General features: G+C 25.4%; 2 protein-coding genes across 2 annotated transcripts; both read right to left on the bottom strand.

The window, feature by feature from the left end:
• Window positions 1–214: 214 nt before the first annotated feature.
• LOC113558039 lies at window positions 215–5,016 on the bottom strand (the record flags this gene model as incomplete). Its single annotated transcript, XM_026963566.1, has 4 exons — window positions 4,882–5,016; window positions 3,922–4,077; window positions 1,154–1,221; window positions 215–253 (listed from the first exon to the last, which is right to left on the bottom strand). Coding segments are annotated over exons 1-4 (342 nt in total), but the record flags the coding sequence as incomplete, so codon positions are not given.
• A 3,816-nt stretch (window positions 5,017–8,832) lies between these two features.
• LOC113558038 lies at window positions 8,833–16,032 on the bottom strand. The gene is made up of 8 exons (XM_026963565.1): window positions 15,954–16,032; window positions 14,545–14,724; window positions 12,552–12,751; window positions 11,853–11,997; window positions 10,084–10,217; window positions 9,886–10,011; window positions 9,066–9,131; window positions 8,833–9,000 (listed from the first exon to the last, which is right to left on the bottom strand). The coding sequence occupies exons 1-8, from the start codon at window positions 16,030–16,032 to the stop codon at window positions 8,833–8,835; spliced, it is 1,098 nt and encodes a 365-aa protein (XP_026819366.1).
• Between the last annotated feature and the right edge of the window lie 5,315 nt (window positions 16,033–21,347).

Raw genomic sequence — 21,347 nt, 5'->3', positions numbered from 1 at the left:
AACAAAATATGCATCCGGTTTCTATATAAATGTAAGACTTAAGTTTATACATGAATAACTTTTTTATTATTATTAAATATATAAAAATACATAGATACTTACATGGTATCTTTGGGTAGGTATACTGATCTATTAGAAATCGTCCTGTTAAACAAGAGCAATGATCAAATCAGGAAAATTTTTTTCATCACCTCGATAAGATTTTTATTTTTTTTAAATTTTCAGAATATCCCGGAAATTCAACAGAATCATACTAAACAAAAGATATAGGTTATGATAATTTTTTATGTGATACTTCTGATTATTAAGTTAAAAATATGGAATATATAAAATAGAACATTCAAAAGGAAATTTCAATCTGTTAAGTACCTACTACGATATACGATTAAAATAAAAAATATACATATGTTTATTAATAAATGAGTTAGTCCGTGAATTTTTGTAGTCATTGTGGTATCAATGAATAATGAAAATAAATTGTACAATTTTGTTAATTCAATAAACTATCAAGAAGCTTACGCTGAAATACAGTATAGATATAATAGTCTCAAATAATATAATTAGAAAATACTTCATTTATCATACCATTAAGTACGGAATTCTATTTTTCTTATAAATAATAATATTATGTACATATAGTTACATACAAAGTCCGGAGTTGTACATTGCGCAATTTGTACAGTGATTTTTGTACACATTGCGAATTGTACAATGTTGCTGTACAAAGTAACTAAATTGTACAAGTTATATTATACAATTCGCGATGTGTACAATAATCATTTTACAAATCACAAAATTTAAAAACATATAAAAATTACAGTTTTTCGTATAAAAAAAATACTATTACAAAACTATATATTACTATACATTGTACACATTGTGATATAAATAAAAACACGAATCTATAGTAAGATATATATATAAAATCATCTCTTATAGTCTTACGAGATGTGTTTCCCACGTTATGTGGAATATAACATATATTAGTAAAGGTACAATAAATTGTAATCTAAACTTGATTATATAACTAAAAATAATTCAAATTTAAGTAGATATGACATTTATTTAGATATTGTGTATCTTGAATATCATACCGCAAAAATTTAAACATTGCATTTATTTGTTTGAAAATCAAAACTAAATTGGTACTTACGTCATACTCTAAACCTGTAAGAATAAGTCCACCAATCCCTTGATGTTCGTCCAAAAAAGTTTTTAAAGCTTTTCATTTCTTCTAACGAATTAGTTCCGCCATTAGACGATCACAAGCAAGCATTTCAGCCCATTCTTGTATAGTGTCATGGCCGTAGTATAAAAATAGACGACGAGAACCTTTCATCTTTAATATGTTGTCTAAATATGCTACATCAATTATAAAACACATAAATATTGAATATATTTTATATTAAAATATTTAATATTAGGTAATACATTTCTCAAATTCTATTTTCTAGAGTACTACACTAAATGACGATACATCAAGTTGTTGAAGGCCGGATTAACCATAACCAAAATATTTTATTAATTTATAATGGTCTATGAACAGTGCCTTGCCAGTTGCCACAACTGCTTAGACTTTAAGTAGGAAATAGTAGACTTTAATTTTTAGTAGACTAAAAACATAGGCTAATTTTATAGAATATAAACAAACAATACAGCAATATTTGTACTTTTATGAACGTGCTACCAATAGTTGACGGTAGATCGTTTTTTAGTAGGTATGCTGCGATGATTTAGCAGTCATAATAATGCCCAACTAAGTTTATTCCAACATGATATTTTAAATTATTTTCCGACTAATCCGTGACTGGCTTACTGAATATTCGCTTATGTGAAAAGATCATGGACTCCGATTTCTGAGCTCTATTGTAACACATTTCGGGCTGTCCACGATAACAGTGTCTCTGGCTCTAAATCTCCATCTAAATACGTGGATCGTTTTGACTGTCGGAAACTCGAAAATCAATCATATAACGATTTACTGGCTTAATAACGTGTTGAAACAACCGTTTGATTTTGCGTTTCTGGTGTGTTGGAATGCATAACTCTATTTCGTATGCTCCTGCTAGTTCTGAATAGTTAAACTGCGCGTTGGAATAAACTTAGATATTAGTACTGTCGTTTTCGACTATTAATAATGTTTTGTTTCAGGAAAAACATTTTTTCAACGATCATACAGTGTGGAATCAGTAATCATTATAATGGATATAATTTTATTATTAATGGTAAATATTTGTCAAACATAATATATGTTTTATTGTCATACGAATATTGGTAATTGTTATAATTTAACCGTAGACGCAGGTCTAGTCTGAATATGGCTACAGTTCAAAGGATTATGGCAGCGTTCCAAAAGGTGGAAGGGGCAATTTAGCGATGATGAAATTATAATGATAAAATATAAATGTGCAATTTACAATCTCTATAGTAACAATAAGTAATTTTTTTTATTTAAGATATACAATCCATACAAATAAGTACAATAAGTATATGTGAGATAGGGAATAAAAAAAATATTATTGGGGTGTTGTGATTGAGTAGTCACCCATTTAGTGGCACTTAACTTGGAATTTTTAAAACTTTATTTGTACAAATTAGTAAATAGTTTTGTCAAAACTACAACTTCAAACGTCGATAAAAAAAAAAAAAAATGTTTCCATGTGTTTTGTATATTTTAAAGTTATGTTACGGAGTAAGACCTTGTATTATATAAAATCTTATTATAAATTTCACTTTTTGACTGAGCATAAAAAATGATATGATATAGGTATACGTATACCATTATATATAAAAAAAATTAATATTTCAAATATCTAAATATAGCTTAAACTAAGTCAAATATATTTGATGCAAATTTCAAGTGACTATGATAAACAATTTTTGAACTGGAAAAATACCATACAAATTTAAAATTCAGACGATTATTTAAAATATTTATAGAATTTTATTAAGCTATACTTTTTCAATAATTATCGTAAGAAAACTTATTTATGAGGTGTAATAAGACTATTTGACAAATTTCTATTACAATCGTTACTATATTTGTTAAATAGTCTTGTTAACAGGGTGTATCCTTGAGTACTTGTATTGAATTTTTAAACCTTAGGTATAACTGTATAAGCATTAAACATCTTATGATATTTTTAACTAGTTAAAAGTAGTTTAAACTTATGCAGTTAACTATAGTTAAAAATAAATTACTTTTTTTCTTATAAAATTAATAATTATACTTTTTGTTAAAGCTTAACAAATAATTATGAATATTGTAATTATTAAAAATGGATGTTGTGAAATTAATTTCTATGGGTTAGCTTTCAATATGTTCAAAGTCTATAGTAATTTACTATAAATTTTACTTTGTTAATACCCTCTAAATTATTAGAATATATAATAAGTCATATGCTAGGATGTTTTTACTCTCCTTAAAAACACATTTTTACCGGTAGGTAAAAATATCCTACTAAATAATCATGTGGGAGGTAATAATATATCCTAGAATATTTTTAACATTCTTGGAAAATAATGAGAATAATTTTACATGTGAAGGGGTATTGATAACCTAGGCTATTTACCGGGGGTAAAATATCCTAGGTTAAATTTATCCCCATCATATTTTTACTAGGAGGTATACATATCCTAAGTTATTTTTACCGAGGAGGGTAAAATCACCTGTTACGCCGGCACTGAATATGCAATTACAGATTATTTGAAGATAACCTTATGTCTTCATTTATCTATGATACTATATTGACCAGTTTTCTTGAAGAACAGCATTATCAGGATATTAGGATCAGTTCCAAAAATTAAGTCAAATCATTTCTCATACATTTAACACGTCGAAATTGTTTGGCTTTTTTTAATATATAATAATATATATTCGATATTGAGTAATACTACCTAATGTTGTATTGTCCTCCTTACACATGCAAGGTACAGAAATTTGGTATTTTGAATCCACTTTAACCCCATCGTAACATATAGACGTGCAAGTTGCTGGTGTATCTGTAACTTGAACATCCGATAAACCACAAGAATTAGAACGGCCACCAAAAAAACAGCATGCCGATATACCAACGCCTGAAAATCAAACAATAAACTCATATTTTAATTGTTTTTGTAAATTGCGTATAACACAATAGTGCATCATCCAAAATATAATTAAATGTAAATTAATAAGTCAGCAGACTAAAATGTTATTACAACCGAGTTTACACAATTTATCTTACTTTATTCTATAATATAAAACATTTTATAATACTATAGTCTATAGACTTCATGTCTTCATCCTGATAAAAATGAACAAGTATAAAATATGACGCTCTATATGAATTTCGGTTTGAATATCGCTCAATTCGCGGAAATATCGGAGATGATCGAATTATACTCTTTACCTAAGCCAAAATGTTCGAATTATTGTGTTCGATCCGACCAGTGACTTTATTATACAACGAGATAAATTTAAAAATAAACGTAAATACCAACATAATTAACACAATTATTATGAAATACTGTACCTATGTTCTATGTAGTGTTTAAATTGTAAGTATTAATTAGTTTTGAAAAAATAACTTATTTTTCTAGTATAATTTTTATTAATGTTGAAAAAAAGTCAAAATATATTAATTGTGAAAATTTTATACATTCTACTATCACTTAATTTATAATACACAATTTACACAATAATTGATAATTATAATTATGTATGGCTATATACGAGTATAAAATATTAAGGGAAACTACTAAACCTAATGAAATCCTATACACTTTAAATACCGAATATTGATGTACTTATTTGTAGAATAAACTAGGTATTTATAAAAACACGTTTAGATATATAGTTTAACAATTTTTTTTCATTATCTGTCTAAAAAAAAAGCTCACCGTTTGGATCTTGAGATTTCGTGTATACTGTTAACGTAAGAATGTTACTAATTAAAAGCAAAGAATTGTAAAAGTACATTTTTATAAATGCAGTGTATTAACATGCAATTCCAATACTTTATTCACAAATACCGTCAGAGGTTTTAATTTTGTATTTAGCTAAACGATATAAAAAGTTTTAATTACAAACTAATTTAAATTACCTATTCTAAAAACAGTGTGTATTTAATTGAATATGTTAAATTGTATTGATATATTGTTTTAAATGTTTACATGAAAACCATTTGCAGAACGAATATTAATTGAGTTTTTATAAAATTTAGCAAGTAAATAGGTATATGTTGATTGTACATAATATGTTTTTCAATTTATATACGACAGTTTGTAATTTATAGCTATTTATAGAATATTTATGATTAAAAAAGCAGCCAAAGCCTAACATTGCAACGGAATAAATGTATTGTATACACACTATTATCATTCATCGTCCTATTTATATAGTTGTATTTTTGTAATTAATGCGTATTGTTTATGATTATAGTATGAGCTTATATAGTTCATCTGTTTATATACCTAATACCTAATATTATATAGATTTATTCATGATACGTCGGCAACTGCGTTAGTGTGATTAGAAAAACATTTTAAAATGTTTAACATAACTTTCGTAAGTGTTGCTCATACGATGTCACAAACGTACTTACTTTAGATAGATATAATTTTAGAGCCAAGATAAGGACGTGGTGAATTATACCCTTGATAATTACATAAAATGAGTAATTGTATAATCAAATAATCTTAAAACAATTTAGTATGAGAGTTTTTTATTAAGTAATGCTCTTTTTTAAGCTTATCAATGATTTCTACGTACGTTTGGCCAGACCCCCCTCCTATAGTAAAAATAAATAAATATTTAGATATTTGGCACACAATTCGCAAGAATTTGTAAGCCTAGTTTTGTAATTCACACAACATTCCTTCTCCCCAAAAATCAAAAATGTATAGGGAGGGCTCCTTCGTGGTAAAAATTATTATTTTTCAAATTTTTTAAGAATTATAAAAAAAAACATTATGTGAATTCACTAAGTTTCACGACAATTTTGGGAGGAGTGTCGTCTGAATTTAAAAATTAAGCTTACGAATTCATGCAAATTACGTGCTAAATATTTGCCCAATTTGATTTTCCATTGGGGGGGGGGGCTGACAAATGTACGAATGATTTCTTCTGTGTCAATATAATTTAAAACTTTTTCTCTACTGTCATTAGCATCAAATCATTTAAATATAAATAGGATAATGAGCTCTTCAATAATATCTTAATATACATTTAAGTACGGCAAATGATCTTTTATAAGCAACCTATAACAATAATAACTTGATAACTTTTTATAGTTCTATTATCGGCTTTATCATAGCTTGATTTACAACTACAACATTGGTATTATATAATCTATATATTATACATGCATAATCACCATACCCTTGATTAGAAGTCGGAAATTAAAATAATCACGATACAGATTTGATAAACTAATAAATAATAAATATTGATAAATGTGAAAAAAATTAATGTCAATTTATAGCAAAATTAAAAACTGTTTGCGACCTTAGCAGCCCTCAAGGGTACGGCCCACTAGCAAGTTTCCTAGTATCTCGATCAGCCAATCCGACTCCGACAATAGGACATAATATAATGGCACCATAATATGTAAGTTATTATCCTATCTGTATTTAATGTATACTTTATAGGTACAAAACATGGGCATCCACAGACATTTTTCTAGGGGAGGGGGGCAAAATTAATTTAAAAAATAAATGAAGATTTTTTTTATACATTTTATTTATAGTACATTATTATGTTTCGTAATTATTACAATAGATTATTACAATTATTTACTATTATTATACATTTTAGTTATACATTATTTTGTGTCATCAAATATAAATTGCAATCTCCGTGGACATTCTTTACCAAATTGTGTCAATGCATTTTTTGTAAATTTTTCTTTATTTGAATTTACTTTTTCTCGATGAACACTCAACATGTATATCCCACTCAGTCTATCTTCACCCATCGTTGACCGTAACCAATTTCTTAACACTCCTTAATGTACTGAAAGAACGTTCTGCTATATAACTTGTAGCCGGAGGAGACAGTTATACTTGGGAAAAATGTACAGTTACAATTTAACAAATCGATAAAATCAATATCTTGGCAGTTCTTATTTTGCTAAAAATTGTACCAACTTTCCGCTTCAGCTTGTAGATTATCAATTTTATAGAAATCAAAAATTGTTTCAATGGTCTCAAAATAAACTTTTTTCTCTATTTTTTTAAAAATTAGTTGGGGTGAAAATATTGTAGTAAAAAAGCATTATCATTTTTTTTTTCAAAACATTGTTTGATAAATTGTAGAATTGAATCAGGATATGGTATAAAAATTGATACTCAATAATAATCTTCTTAACTCTCAGTTTCATAGTTCGCTCTTAGTGCTAAGTTATTATGTTTTCAGTGTCATTTCAATGATTATTAAACAATATTAGTAATGAATTAATATGCTCCTAGACTTTTTATAATCGTAGATGTATTGAAACACCTTATAACATATTGTCACAGGTTCTAGGTTCTAAAATAGCACTGTACTTCGCCATGGTAATCATAGAAATTAGGATTGATAAATTTGAGGTTGCAGAATATAAGTGATGAGCTCGTTGCCATATATTGAAATTTTAAATCCTTCATTATTTTACAATGATTTTAAACTTGTCGTTATTGAAGTAAAATGTTCTGAAAATACTCTTATACTTTTATATTAAGACGACTAGCGCGTTTTACAAAACAATAATATAATAAATAAATATAGTAATTTAAAATAAAATTCTCATTTTTAATATTTAAAGAAAATTTAAATTATTATATTTGTTACAATAGTCATATATTATTTATGACCATGCAAGATGTAAAATGTATCGTGATCACCATATCCACTTTAATTACCTTTAAAAATGATTCCGATAAATAAACAACCATTTCTAAAGTAATCATCTCAACAGTTTCTAAATGAATGAACCCCTCAGCGCCTTTTTCTCAACCAAAAAAAAACAGCAGACTATAAAACAAAATTAAAAGTTCCAACGGGGGACAACAAAATATTATAGCCCCACAATTTATTAATGGAGCTGGATCAAAATAATTTTTTTTTTTTTTTAATTATTATAAATAATTTAAAATGACCAGTTCAACAATAATTACCAGCAATATACTACATTTTTAAATTTTAAATTTTATAAAAACTTCGTTTTCCAGTTAATTTGAAAAATAATGTCAAAAAATACTGTACATATACATACCACCCCTATAAGCAACTGAAATTAAAATTATATAATATTTGCTTAGTAATGTACAATTATTTTACATCTTTTTTTATATTACATGATTAATGTAGTTTAATCGATTCCGCCCGATATTTGTCTATATTGATACCGCCGAATATTTGTTTATGTTGATTCCACAAACTGCTTATTAGAAGATTTTTTTTTTGTTAACTGTATAGGTACACCCAGTTTACTATAATTGTAAATGTATTTTTTTATTTATTTATTTTTTGTTTCATAATAAAAGCATTTAAAAAAACAATTCAAACATTGTCGACCACAAAGAACAATATAACTCAATTATACATGATATTAAAAAAAAAAATAAATAAAATGTAAAATTTGTTAAAATAATATATTCAATTTCATAATTTTATACAAATAGCAATAAAAATATATAGAAATTTTAAAACAAAATTCTCATTTTTAATATTTTAAAGAAAATTAAAATTATTATTTTTGTGACAATAGTCATACATTATTTATGACCATGCAAGTTTCTAGAAACAAGGTAACAATTTAAAAACATTATTGAACTGTGACTATAGTCCAACTCTTGTTAATGCTATAATCACTAGTTTCTGTTTAATAAATCACAAGGTTTTGTAGTGACACCATTAAATCCATCTAAAATAGCATTGAACCCGGGGAATGGTTTTTCACAATTACAGCAGTTATCGGGGTCATTAAAATCTATAGAAGAACCTATAAATCCTGCTCCATATTTATTGGCATAATTGCCCTAAACAATCAAATAATAATTAAATACATTTTAATATAAAATATATAAAAAGAAGAAAATACTACCTTTTCATTAAATGATGTTAAAGTATCTACACACCATGTACACGTTTCTTGTGGTTGCAAACAAATCTATAAAAACGAATGTTATATAAAATGTATTCATTTTTTTATGTAAAATGATAAATATTTTCGGATAATTCAACTAGTTCTTTGTATTATCAATTAATGCCCATTTTATAAGAAGATAATTTTTAAATATAACAATACAACAATCATCCTTATATTATATCATACCCGTATATGTGTTTTCCGTCGTACAAATGGAGAAAACAGTGGAATTGTATTCAGTACTTTTGATTTTAAATTTAATTAACCTAGTACTCAACTTAAAGGTTACAAAATTATCCGTGTTTTTTTAATGCTTTTTACAATATTTAAATTTTTAAGCAAGTTACGAGTATTTTTAAATTCTAATAAGTTACAGCTACTTATCCATAACTTCCAAATGTAAAAATATACTTTGATTTTTGATAAAACAGAAAAATTTTTTAAAATTTGTCATGTCTAATTAACAAAAGCAAAAAAAAAACCAGTTTTAATAACTTTTAGTTTGTTATTTTTCTCTGTACTTTAAATGAGCTGATAACTCACGATCTTATGTTATAGTCAATAAAAGAACATAAACCATAGTACTCAATAGCTATGAATTGTATGTCGGTAAGTTTGCACAAGATATGTACCTAATAGTACGTTCGCAATAGCAATCTTTATTATTATTTTCGTGTGGCAATGTGGCATAGTGTATGACCATATAAATATTAAATACATTGAAATAGCTAAACTAATAATAAATCATTAAACAATTCATATTAAATTTGTATACCTTCTCCATGGTCAAATCACAATACGTAAATGAATCATTGGGATCAGATGTTGGGTTAATTTTAAATTTAAAATGTATTTTTTCTTTCGGAATAGATGCCTGCTTTAATACATCTTTTAATTTATCCTAGAAAAATATTATTGATTATAAATTTATAAGATACAATTCTGCACTCTCTAGATAATAATGTTTCAATACCAACGTATAATTTGTATATGATGCAGTAATTGGAGCTATTCCATTTCTGAAGTCATTGCTAGTGCATTCGTTCAAGAATACAACAGAAACAACGTAAAAATCCGTAACCGAATCTACTGTAGTAATATCCAACCCTTTAAAAAATATTTAAAACAAAATTTTTTTTTAATTTATAAGGTAATCATTATTTTACCAATATTTGTATACAATACATTATAGTATATTGACAGTACTTTTTTTCGTTGTACACATGGACTCATTTTTAATAATAAATAAATTTAGTATATATTTTCTTAAAATGTTGAATCTTAAATGATCATACATTTTGTAAAATCACTAAGAAACCCTAGAATTTATTATGTATTAACTATTAAGGTATGATAGTATTACCATGGCTAATCAGTAATCAGAAATCTCATATTATTAAACTATGAACTAATAGTATTGAAATAACATCATTTATTATTACTAAATTCTAAATTAAACAACCTCATAATATGTGTCCAGTATTATAAATCACCTCGTTTAACAAAAGAGAGACCTTAAGTATTAAAAATTTAAAAAAAAACTATTTCAATTTGTTATGATTGATAATATGACGAGAAAATACAAAGTTATACAAGGAAATCATTTTCTGATACAGGAATATTATTTATTTTAATTCAAACAATAGTTAATTGAAAAGATAACTCATGAAAATAAATTAACTCATCGTTTTGGATAGAAAAATACAAATTTGATATAATTTGTGCCATTTATTAGTTTTACATATAGTAAACAATGTATACAAAGATATTGTGAAACCAATTTCAATAATTATTAAAAAAAAAAAAATGTCCTAATCATAAAACACCAATTTAAGTTAGGTAATACTGTTGGTGTAATGAAATATTTTGTATATCGATATTCTTTTAATGGAAAATTCTGTTGATTACTGTAATATATGCAAACATTTAAAAGAAATTAAGGATTTAAGTAAAAAAAAATAATAATAAAAATATATATTTAAGTTGTTGATGTTGTTACTTGATTAGTATTAGCACTGTCCTTAGATTTGTTGTTTGAGTTATTTTCATAAGACATTTGCATAATATAGGGTATATATTATATAATATATAATGTAGGGTTTTGGTATAATTTGATTACTATAAATTGGTATTACCAAAATAAACTATTATATTATTCACATTTGGTATTTAATTTAATTTAAGTGTATGATTGGGTTTGCTATTTGTTTTAAAATTCAAAATTTTACTCTAAACATCCCTATATTAGTTTTCTGGTGAAATTTTTATTTCTTTTTATGCTTATTATTTCCGATTTATGTATTAAAATATATGACATTTTATTTTTCCCTAGTAATAGTTATGTTGATTTCAAATAATTAAAATAAAACTATTAATTAATGTACTGACCTAAGAAGGTCGTTGTTAACAAGTCAGTGCACCAAAATCAATGATAAGACCCTAAATTTTTCAGAAAAATATTGACTGTGGCCATTAACTTTAACCGTTCATTCAAACAAATAAGTTATTTTTGTTGTTGAAACAATGAGGTATTTAAAAAAACTAAAACCATTTAAAAAAAATATTCAATGAAAAATAATTGAGAAATACATTTTTTCAGTTTTTTTTTTTAATATTATTTATAGATTAGTAAGAAAAAACAGTTTCTATGAATATAACGACAATAGATACATTTAAGACTTAAGTTTATACTTACTTAACTTTTTTATTATTATAAATGAATAAATATATATAAATACTTACAAGGTATCCTTGGGTTGGTAAAATGATCTATTAGAAATCGTCCTGATAAATCAAGACCAACAAATAAATTAGGAAAACTTTTTTTCATCACCTCAAGATATGTTTTTAAATTTTCAGAATATCCCATAAATTCATCAGAATCATCCTAAACAAAGGAAATAGATTATAATAATTTTGTAAGTGATACTTGTGATTATTAAATAAAAAATATAGAATAAAAAAAATAAAAAATAAGGCATACACAAGAAAATTTCAATTTGTTAAGTTCTACGATCTACGATTAAACATTAAAATCACAAATATGTATTATTGAATAATCGTCCTAAGTTGTCTCTATGATATCAATGAATAATGATGATAAAAAATATAATTATGTCGATTCGATAAACTATCAAAAATTTTACGTTGAAATAAAATATTTTGATAATAATGTCCAACAACTGATTTAAATAGTACTTATTTAATAATACCTTTATACATGGAATTCTATCAAAGTTTAATATATTTATAAATAATTATATTAAGCTTATAAACGAATTTATTCATTGTATGAAGATTCTGTGAGCATTTTAAGTTAAACTTGACTATATGACTAGATATAAGTACGTTTATATATTATATATCTGGCTTGAATATCATACCGGAAATATATGAACATTTTTTTATTTGTTTAAAAACCAATACTAAATTGGTACTTACGTCATACTCTAAACTTGTAAGAACAAGACCATCAATCCCCGGATGTTCATCCAAAAAAGCTTTTAAGCCTTTCATTTCATCTAATGAGTTAGTTCCTCCGTTACAAGATTCACAAGCAAGCATTGCAGTCCATTCTTGTATAGTCGTATGACCGTAAAGCAAAAATACACGCTTAGAACCTTTCATCTTCAATATTTTGTCTAAGTATACTATATCAATTATAAAACACATGAATATTGAATATATTTAATATTAAGATGTTTAATATTAGGTAATACATTTTTTAAATTCCATTTTCCAGAGTACTATACCAAGTCACCATGTGACTATTTATTAAGTTGTTGAAGGCCGGATTAACTATTAAACAGTACTAGCAAATAATTACTGAATTAATCTAAAGTTAGGCACTACAAATGTTGAACTAAATTCATTTTTTTTAATATTTCCACTGATCATACCAAATTGTTTTATCAATTTATGATGATCTATGAACGGTTTCTTACACTATAAATTCTTAAGCTATTTAAGCTACATATCCTTTCCCCTTTAGTGTCATTATTTGATAAGGTTGCAGAAAATATATTCTGACTTAACATTATATTGAATATGATCTAATTTTTAATAAATAAAAAATACAACGGTATTTGTACTTTTCGGTATGAGCTACAAGTATTTGGTAGTATATCATGTTCTACTGTTTTAGTGTCCTGAATTTAATCAGCAATCATAATATTATTAAGTTTATACCAACATGAAATTTGTAACTGGCTGCAAACTAATCCGTGAATGGCTTACTGAGTATACGCTAATAATAAAGGATCATGAAATCTGAGCTTCATTGCAACGCCCCAGATTTCATATCTCCATCCAGTGGCAGATCCAGGGAGGGGCGTTCGCTCCCCCCCGCTCTCTCTCAAAAAATAGTTTGAAGTCCCTGATTTTAGTTTTTGACGTAATTATACTTCAAGGGTTACAAAATTATAGTGATATTTTTTTTTATTACTATTACTATAAAAAATATTTTTTTTGTTCTGTACAAGACTGTGGAAAGTAACATGTGTATGTACCTATAAATAAATATTTTATCAAAATTAATGTGTGCCCTTTAAAAATCGCCTTCCCTCTCTGGATTTGTACCTGTCACCATCTAAATACGCGGACAATTGTAACTGTCAGAAATCAATTATTTAACAATTTACTGGTCTAATAACGTGTTGAATCAACCGTTTAAATTTGCGTTTCTGGTGTTTTGGAATGTCATAACTAGCTATTTCGTATGCTCCTGCTAGTTCTGTAATAGTTAGACTACGTTTTGGAATAAAATTAGGTATTAGTACTGTAGTTTTCAACTATTAATAATGTTTTGTTCCAGGAAACACGTTTTTACAACGATCATACAGTGTGGTATTCGTTATTATTATGGCTATAACAGTATAAATAATAATATATGTTTTTGAACAAGAAGTACTTAAGTAGTTAAGTACAACCATACAATAATTTTCAGGGCTTCACAAATTTTAATGCAAGCCCTGCTAGAGTACACTACAGAATATGCACGACAGACTATTTGAAAATAACTTTATACAGTAACGCGAAGAACGATTATTTCGGAGACGATTGTCTCTGTGATAGGGTGAGTGGTAAGGAATGGGTCCCCTAATAATAAATGCTATATGATATTTATTAGGTAGTCAATACTGATCTATAACATAATGAGTTGTATTATAAATTGTTATGCATTAATTATATCAATTTATGTTATAGCCACCCCACACAATTTTTTTGCTTCTATAATGGTGGGTGGCTCTTTAGTATATTTTTCTTTGGCTCGAGAAAATTGTTATTTCGCAACGCCATTGATTTCAGTTTTCTTTCAATCAATCCCAACAATTAATTCGAAAAATTTCTCATACATATATATTATAATATTAAGCGTCGTAATTGTTTTGCTTTATTAAATATATTTATGTATTCTATTTTTAAGTTATACTACCTAATTGATTAAAATTCGGATTACACATGCAGGGTACACCAACGTGGTATCTTAAATCCACTGTAACTCCATCGAAAAATATAGACAGGCAATTCACTGGTATTTTTGAAATTGGAACATCCGATAAACCACAATCCTCAGCGCGAGCACCATAAAAACCGCATGCTGATATTCCAATGCCTAAAAAAAGTAAAAATCAAACAATAAACTCATATCTCATTTCATTTTTCATTTGTGTATAACACGTCAATCCATTATCCAATGTATAGTTAAGCATAAGTTAATAAGCCAACAAATAAAAATGTTATTACAACATTTACAACCGAGCTTACACAATTTAACTTATTTTATTATATAAGTTAGTATATTTTTGAGAAAAAAATAACTTAAAAGTGCGTTTCTTATTTAAGAAATACCAAAATATACTAGTCGAGAATAGTATTAATCATGTACTTGATTTCAAATTTTGATACCTACAAAATATAAATACTGGTTTGGTTAGGAGGTAGTTAAAGTTTTTATATATTACAAAATATAATGCAAGACATATTATAATAATATAGACTTCATCCTTATAAAAATGAACAAGTTTAAAATATTACGCTCTATAGATTTCAGTTTGAATATCGCGCTCAATTCACAGAAATTTTGGAGATGATCGAACTGCACTCTTTACCTAAGCCAAAATGTTCGTATTATTGTATTTGATCAGACCAATGACTTGATTACACAACGTGATCGATTTATAAATAATCAAATAAACTTAAGTACTTACATATTTAATTCAATTATTTTGAAATATTGTAATACCTTTATAATATTTAAATTGTAAGTATTCATAAGTTTTGAAAAAAATAACGTGTTTTTATAGTATAATTTTTATTAATATTAAAAAATAAAAATATTTTTATTAATATTATTAAATACAATTAAAGCTATACGTAATTATTATAATAAGGATAATAATCTTCAGATATTAAAAATACAAATTATCCTGTTGATCGTTGACTGGAATTTGCTAGTATGATTTTTTTTTATAACTCAAAATATATTAATTGTAAAAACTTGATACATTCTACTATCATATAATTTATAATTCCCTATACACATTAACATTTTTAAAGTATTTTTATACATTTCAAACTATGTAGCTATAAGTAAATATTTTAAAAATGTATTACAAGATCCCACAAAAGTAGTTCTTATAACAATAATTGATAATTATAATTATGTTTGACTATGTACGAGTATAAAATATTAAGGAAAACTAATAAAACTAATAAAATCCTATACACTAAATACCGAGTATTAATGTATTTGTAAAATAAACTAGGTAATTATAAAAACACGTTTATATATTATAACATTTTTTTTTCATTTTCTATTTAAAATCTAAACATAAAGCTCACCGTTTAGATCTTGAGACTGTGTGTGTACTGTTAACGTAAGAATGTTACTAACTAAAAGTAAAGAATTATAAAAGTACATTTTTATAAATGTAGTGCGTATTATCATGCAAATCTAATAATTTATTCACAAATCCCGTCAGAGGCATTAATTTGTATTTAGCTAAATGATATATAAAGTTTTAATAATAAATTATTTTAAATTACCTATTCTAAAAACAATGTGTATTTAATTAAATAAGTTAAATTGTGTGGATACATTGTTTTAAATGTTTACATGACAGCCATTTGCAGAACGAATATTAATTGAGTTTTTATATAATTTAGCAAGTAAACAATATGTTTTTCAATTTATATTCGACAGTTTGTAATTAATAATTCTTTATAGGATATTCATGTTTAAGCAAGCAGCCAAAGCCTTTTTATTTATAGCTTTAACATCCCATGTTAGACAAGATTTATTTTATTTTAAAATACTTAATATAGTATTATAGTATTTACAAATTAAATTATGTTTCTGGGGTTAAAAGTTTAGTATGATGATGAAACTGATTATAATATTGAAACAAAAAAAAATTCTATGAGTTTTAATTTTATTTTTTAAATAAGTTACATAACGTTAAATTAACAATTTGAAAATTTTTTGTTATTTATTTTTAAGGAAGTGGTTCAAAAATTAAACCTTAACTTAGGTTTTATTTGTTGGATAGACTAAATCTTAATGTTTTATATCTAAGTGAGTAAATATTATCCATAAACATTAAAAAATAACAGTCAAAATAAAAAATCACTATCACATTTTAACGAAACTGAAGAAAGTTTTTTACTATCATTAAAATTAAAAAAAATAGTGCACGTCATAATACTTACTTCCAAACCCTCTTAATAGAACATTAAGTATAAGAACTGTTATATAAACAATTCATCTGTATAAACAAAATATAGGTATATGTCTTATCATATAAACAAATTAAAGACTCTTTTTTTTTATATATACATAGCTAAATCATATACTTTATGATTATGTAATAGACAGTAGTATAAGATAATAAATACAAGAAAAATTAGTACCTTTTTGTAATAGTATTTGTAATTAGTAATGCTGATCAGTGGCGTAGTTATAATTTTTTTCTATAGGTGATATATAATTGATTGTATAAACATAAGTAGGGGGTTTTGCCTCCCCACCCTTAACATGTTTTATTTTTTTAAACATAATTCTATACATAATTAAATTTTACATAGAAATTGAATAATCATAAGTTCTATGATTTATAAAATAAGATCCAATTTCTTAAGTCTGTTGACTAACTTGTTTATTATTTCCTCTGGGTCAGTACGTATGTATTTGTAGACAGCTAACATAACTAATCCATTCAATCGATCCTGTTTTATGACAAACAATAGTTATTAATTATTATTATTAAAATGCAATAACAATTAACGATTATCGTTTTATAACAATGCATAAAAAGCTATAGTGTTTTTTTATTCGTACTTCAGAAATGGTATTTCATAAATACGTTTTTATTTTTTTTAGAGATGAAAACATTCGCTTAAGCGTGGTGATTGAGACAGCAAATATACATATAATTTTGATAATTTTAAATATATTAGGAAATAAATATTAAATTGGCGTCACATTCGGTAAAAGTTAGAAAAGCTGATTTTGAAACATTATTAGATGATTTGCTTAGTTTACACCCCATAAACTTTAACTCAACCAGTAAAATGTCAAAGTTTTCTACATCTGGAGAATATTGCGTATGAACGTATGATACTATGATAGGCGATAAAAAATATAATTTGAGAGCCAAGGTAAGGACGTGGTGAATTATATCCGTGATTATTACATAAAATGAGTAATTGTATAATCAAATAATCTTATATCGAGTACAAGTCAACGCATTAAACATTATAAAAAAAAGGCTCTTGAGAGGTCTATCCTCATCATTCCCCCATAACTACGTAACTGATACTGATAACTATCAAGGCCGAATTTTTTCAGCTCGGAAAAGTTATTTAGACCAGCCCTTTATATTATAATATCTAATATTATACATCAAAACAAATATTAATCGTGTTTTTTTTAAGATAATAGGTGGTTTAACTCTACCCCATCCCCCCAACACCGTATAATTTTTTAAAAATTACAATTTTGTTTACTGACTTGTATTTATTCAAATAATAATTGCACATAAATAATATAGCAAAACAATTAAATATGAGAGGCCTTTATTGAGTAATGCACTTTTTTTAAACTTATCAATGATTACGATAAAGACGTGATAAGCTAGTAAATAATAAATATTGATAAATGTATAAAAAAATTATGATAGTTTATAGCAAAATTAAAAACTGCTTGCGGCCTTAGCAGCCCTCGAGGATACCAGCCCACTAGGAAGTTTCTCAGTATCCCGATCAGCCAATCCATCTCCGACAATAGAACATAATAGGTACACTAACAATTAACATACAAAATCAAAAAAAGTTATTTATATTAATTATATATTTTATTTTAGTAGGTATGTAAAAATGTATATAAAATAAATAAAAAAAATTATTTATTTTTTTAAATATCTAAAAAAATTATGAATGTCAAACATAGTTATTTATATTAATTATCTATATAAATCTATATAAATAAAAATGAATGTCGTTTCTTTCCAAGTTAGGCTAATATATTTTGATGATGATTTATTATAATATTATTTATTTTCATTATATATTTTTTTACGTCCAATTGTCCCCACGTCCAAACGACGACGTCCATTTGTCGCTATTCGCTGTTTTTAATGTACAGTTTATACTTTTATAGGTACAAATCGTGACAAATATAATATATTTATATACATATTTTTTATATTTATTTATTATTATCATCGTGTTATTTTTGTTGTCATTTTGCTTGATTATTAAAAAACTGGTGGTTTTCATTATTCTTCATTTAAATATCCAATTTCGTCAAATTTGTATTTTAAATATTACCTAACACTAATAAAAATAGCTTATTAGGTAAGTATATCTTAATCTTAAATATGTATGCATGTCAACGTTGTTTCAAATAGATTTCTGAGTACATAGATCTTATGTTTCTGATTTTTTTTTTTTGGTAGAGATACGTTATTCCAATTGTCCTGTCAACCATTCATTTTTTTTTATTTTTAATGTTGTCAATTACATCAGATGTTATCATTTTGTTGATTTTTGTAACGAACTGGGATATTGATGCTTCATTGGTCTTAGAATCTGCTTTTTCATTCCCAAAAATTCCCACATGTAATGGAGCCCACATGAATGAAATTATTTTGTCCGTTGTAGATAAAATGTTCTGTATTAAGTGTAGGTACAAGTTAATTCTCCGAGTAAGGATTTAAAATTGATGTTGTTGCAATGAAAGAGTCGCTCGCTGATAATGATGATAGAATCCGAAATTGAAAAAGGGTAATTTTAATTGCTTCACATATAGTATATGATTCAGCTGTATAAATATTTGTGTTGAGTGGTGTAGAGTATATGTAATTTTCGTGTTCAGTGATTACTGTGCATTCTATACCATTTATATTTTTAGAAGCATTAGTGTAGATTTGAGTATGTCTTGGATCCTGCTGGAATATTATTTCATGGAAAAGGTTTTGTATGGTTTTATTGGAAGTTTTATGTTTACAGTATTCTGAAAGTTGTGTGTTAATATTTACAGATCAGAGCTCAAGAGGAAGAGAGGATGGTACTTTGATTAATGTTTGATTATGAAGGCGCAAATTTTCACTAAATATTTTAAATTTTTCGAGTACGATACGTTGATTGCTTAATGTTTGATTGGCAGGGAGAGTGTTGTGAAAGATTTGGTTAGTGGTGTAAATTAATAATAATTTAATTAAATACATATATTGTTTTCAAATTATTATTATTATTATTTTTTATTTATTTCTTACATTGTAAAAATATAATTAAATTAATTAATATTATACAATAAATACACAATACATAGGAAACAACAATGCAATAATTTGACACCATATTTTAATTTGGATTTAATTTATTAGCTGTGCATAATAAAGGAGATTAGTTTATTATTGGTTATCGCTTTTATTAGAAAAAAAGTATAAAAACGTGATATTATTTTTAATTTTCTACGTAGTATTATAGTATTGAATGAAATGTAAATATATTTGTAATATCGCATTATGCGCCACGTACAAATCTCGTGATCCGATAATTCACAAATTAGTATACTTAATTTTTGATATATTGTGAATAAATATTTATAAAATAAATATTATATTATAAATAAAATGTATACAAAATAAATATTAGTCACACATGTTAATTATTTTTTTAATATTATTTATTTAAAAAACATGTTTGATGGAATTTCAAGTTTGGAAAAACTGAATGTTTTGAAAAAATGTATCGTGATCACCATATCCACTTTAATTACTTTTAAAAATGATTCCGATAAATAAACAACCATTTCTAAAGTAATCATCTCAACAGTTTCTAAATGAATGAACCCCTCAGCGCCTTTTTCTCAACCAAAAAAAAATAGCAGACTATAAAACAAAATTAAAAGTTCCAACGGGGAACAACAAAATATTATAGCCCCATAATTTATTCATGGAGCTGGATCAAAATAATTTTTTTTTTTTTTTAATTATTATAAATAATTTAAAATGACCAGTTCAACAATAATTACCAGCAATATACTACATTTTTAAATTTTTAATTTTTAATTTTATAAAAACTTCGTTTTCCAGTTAATTTGAAAAATAATGTCAAAAAATACTGTACATATACATACCACCCCTATAAGCAACTGAAATTAAAATTATATAATATTTGCTTAGTAATGTACAATTATTTTACATCTTTTTTATATTACACGATTAATGTAGTTTAATCGATTTCGCCCGATATTTGTCTATATTGATACCGCCGAATATTTGTTTATGTTGATTCCACAAACTGCTTATTAGAAGATTTTTTTTTGTTAACTGTATAGGTACACCCAGTTTACTATAATTGTAAATGTATTTTTTTGTTTATTTATTTTTTGTTTCATAATAAAAGCATTTAAAAAAACAATTCAAACATTGTCGACCACAAAGAACAATATAACTCAATTATACATGATATTAAAAAAAAAAATAAATAAAATGTAAAATTTGTTAAAATAATATATTCAATTTCATAATTGTATACAAATAGCAATAAAAATATATAGAAATTTTAAAACAAAATTCTCATTTTTAATATTTTAAAGAAAATTTAAATTATTATTTTTGTGACAATAGTCATACATTATTTATGACCATGCAAGTTTCTAGAAACAAGGTAACAATTTAAAAACATTATTGAACTGTGACTATAGTCCAACTCTTGTTAATGCTATAATCA

This window comes from Rhopalosiphum maidis, chromosome 3, assembly GCF_003676215.2.
Source record: "Rhopalosiphum maidis isolate BTI-1 chromosome 3, ASM367621v3, whole genome shotgun sequence".
Classification (NCBI taxonomy): Eukaryota; Metazoa; Arthropoda; class Insecta; order Hemiptera; family Aphididae; genus Rhopalosiphum; species Rhopalosiphum maidis.
Note: the sequence above shows the minus strand (reverse complement) of the source record. Positions and strands in the feature narration are given on the sequence as shown.

Excerpts from the sequence above, each read along its gene's own strand:
- LOC113558038 (XM_026963565.1), bottom strand. The coding sequence starts at position 16,032 with ATGTACTTTTATAATTCTTTACTTTTAGTTAGTAACATTCTTACGTTA. Across the intron at positions 12,752-14,544 it reads TCCGAATTTTAATCAATTAG|ACAAAATATTGAAGATGAAA; the intron begins GTAGTATAACTT and ends TAGTATACTTAG. Across the intron at positions 10,012-10,083 it reads CATATACAAATTATACGTTG|GATAAATTAAAAGATGTATT; the intron begins GTATTGAAACAT and ends ATATTTTTCTAG.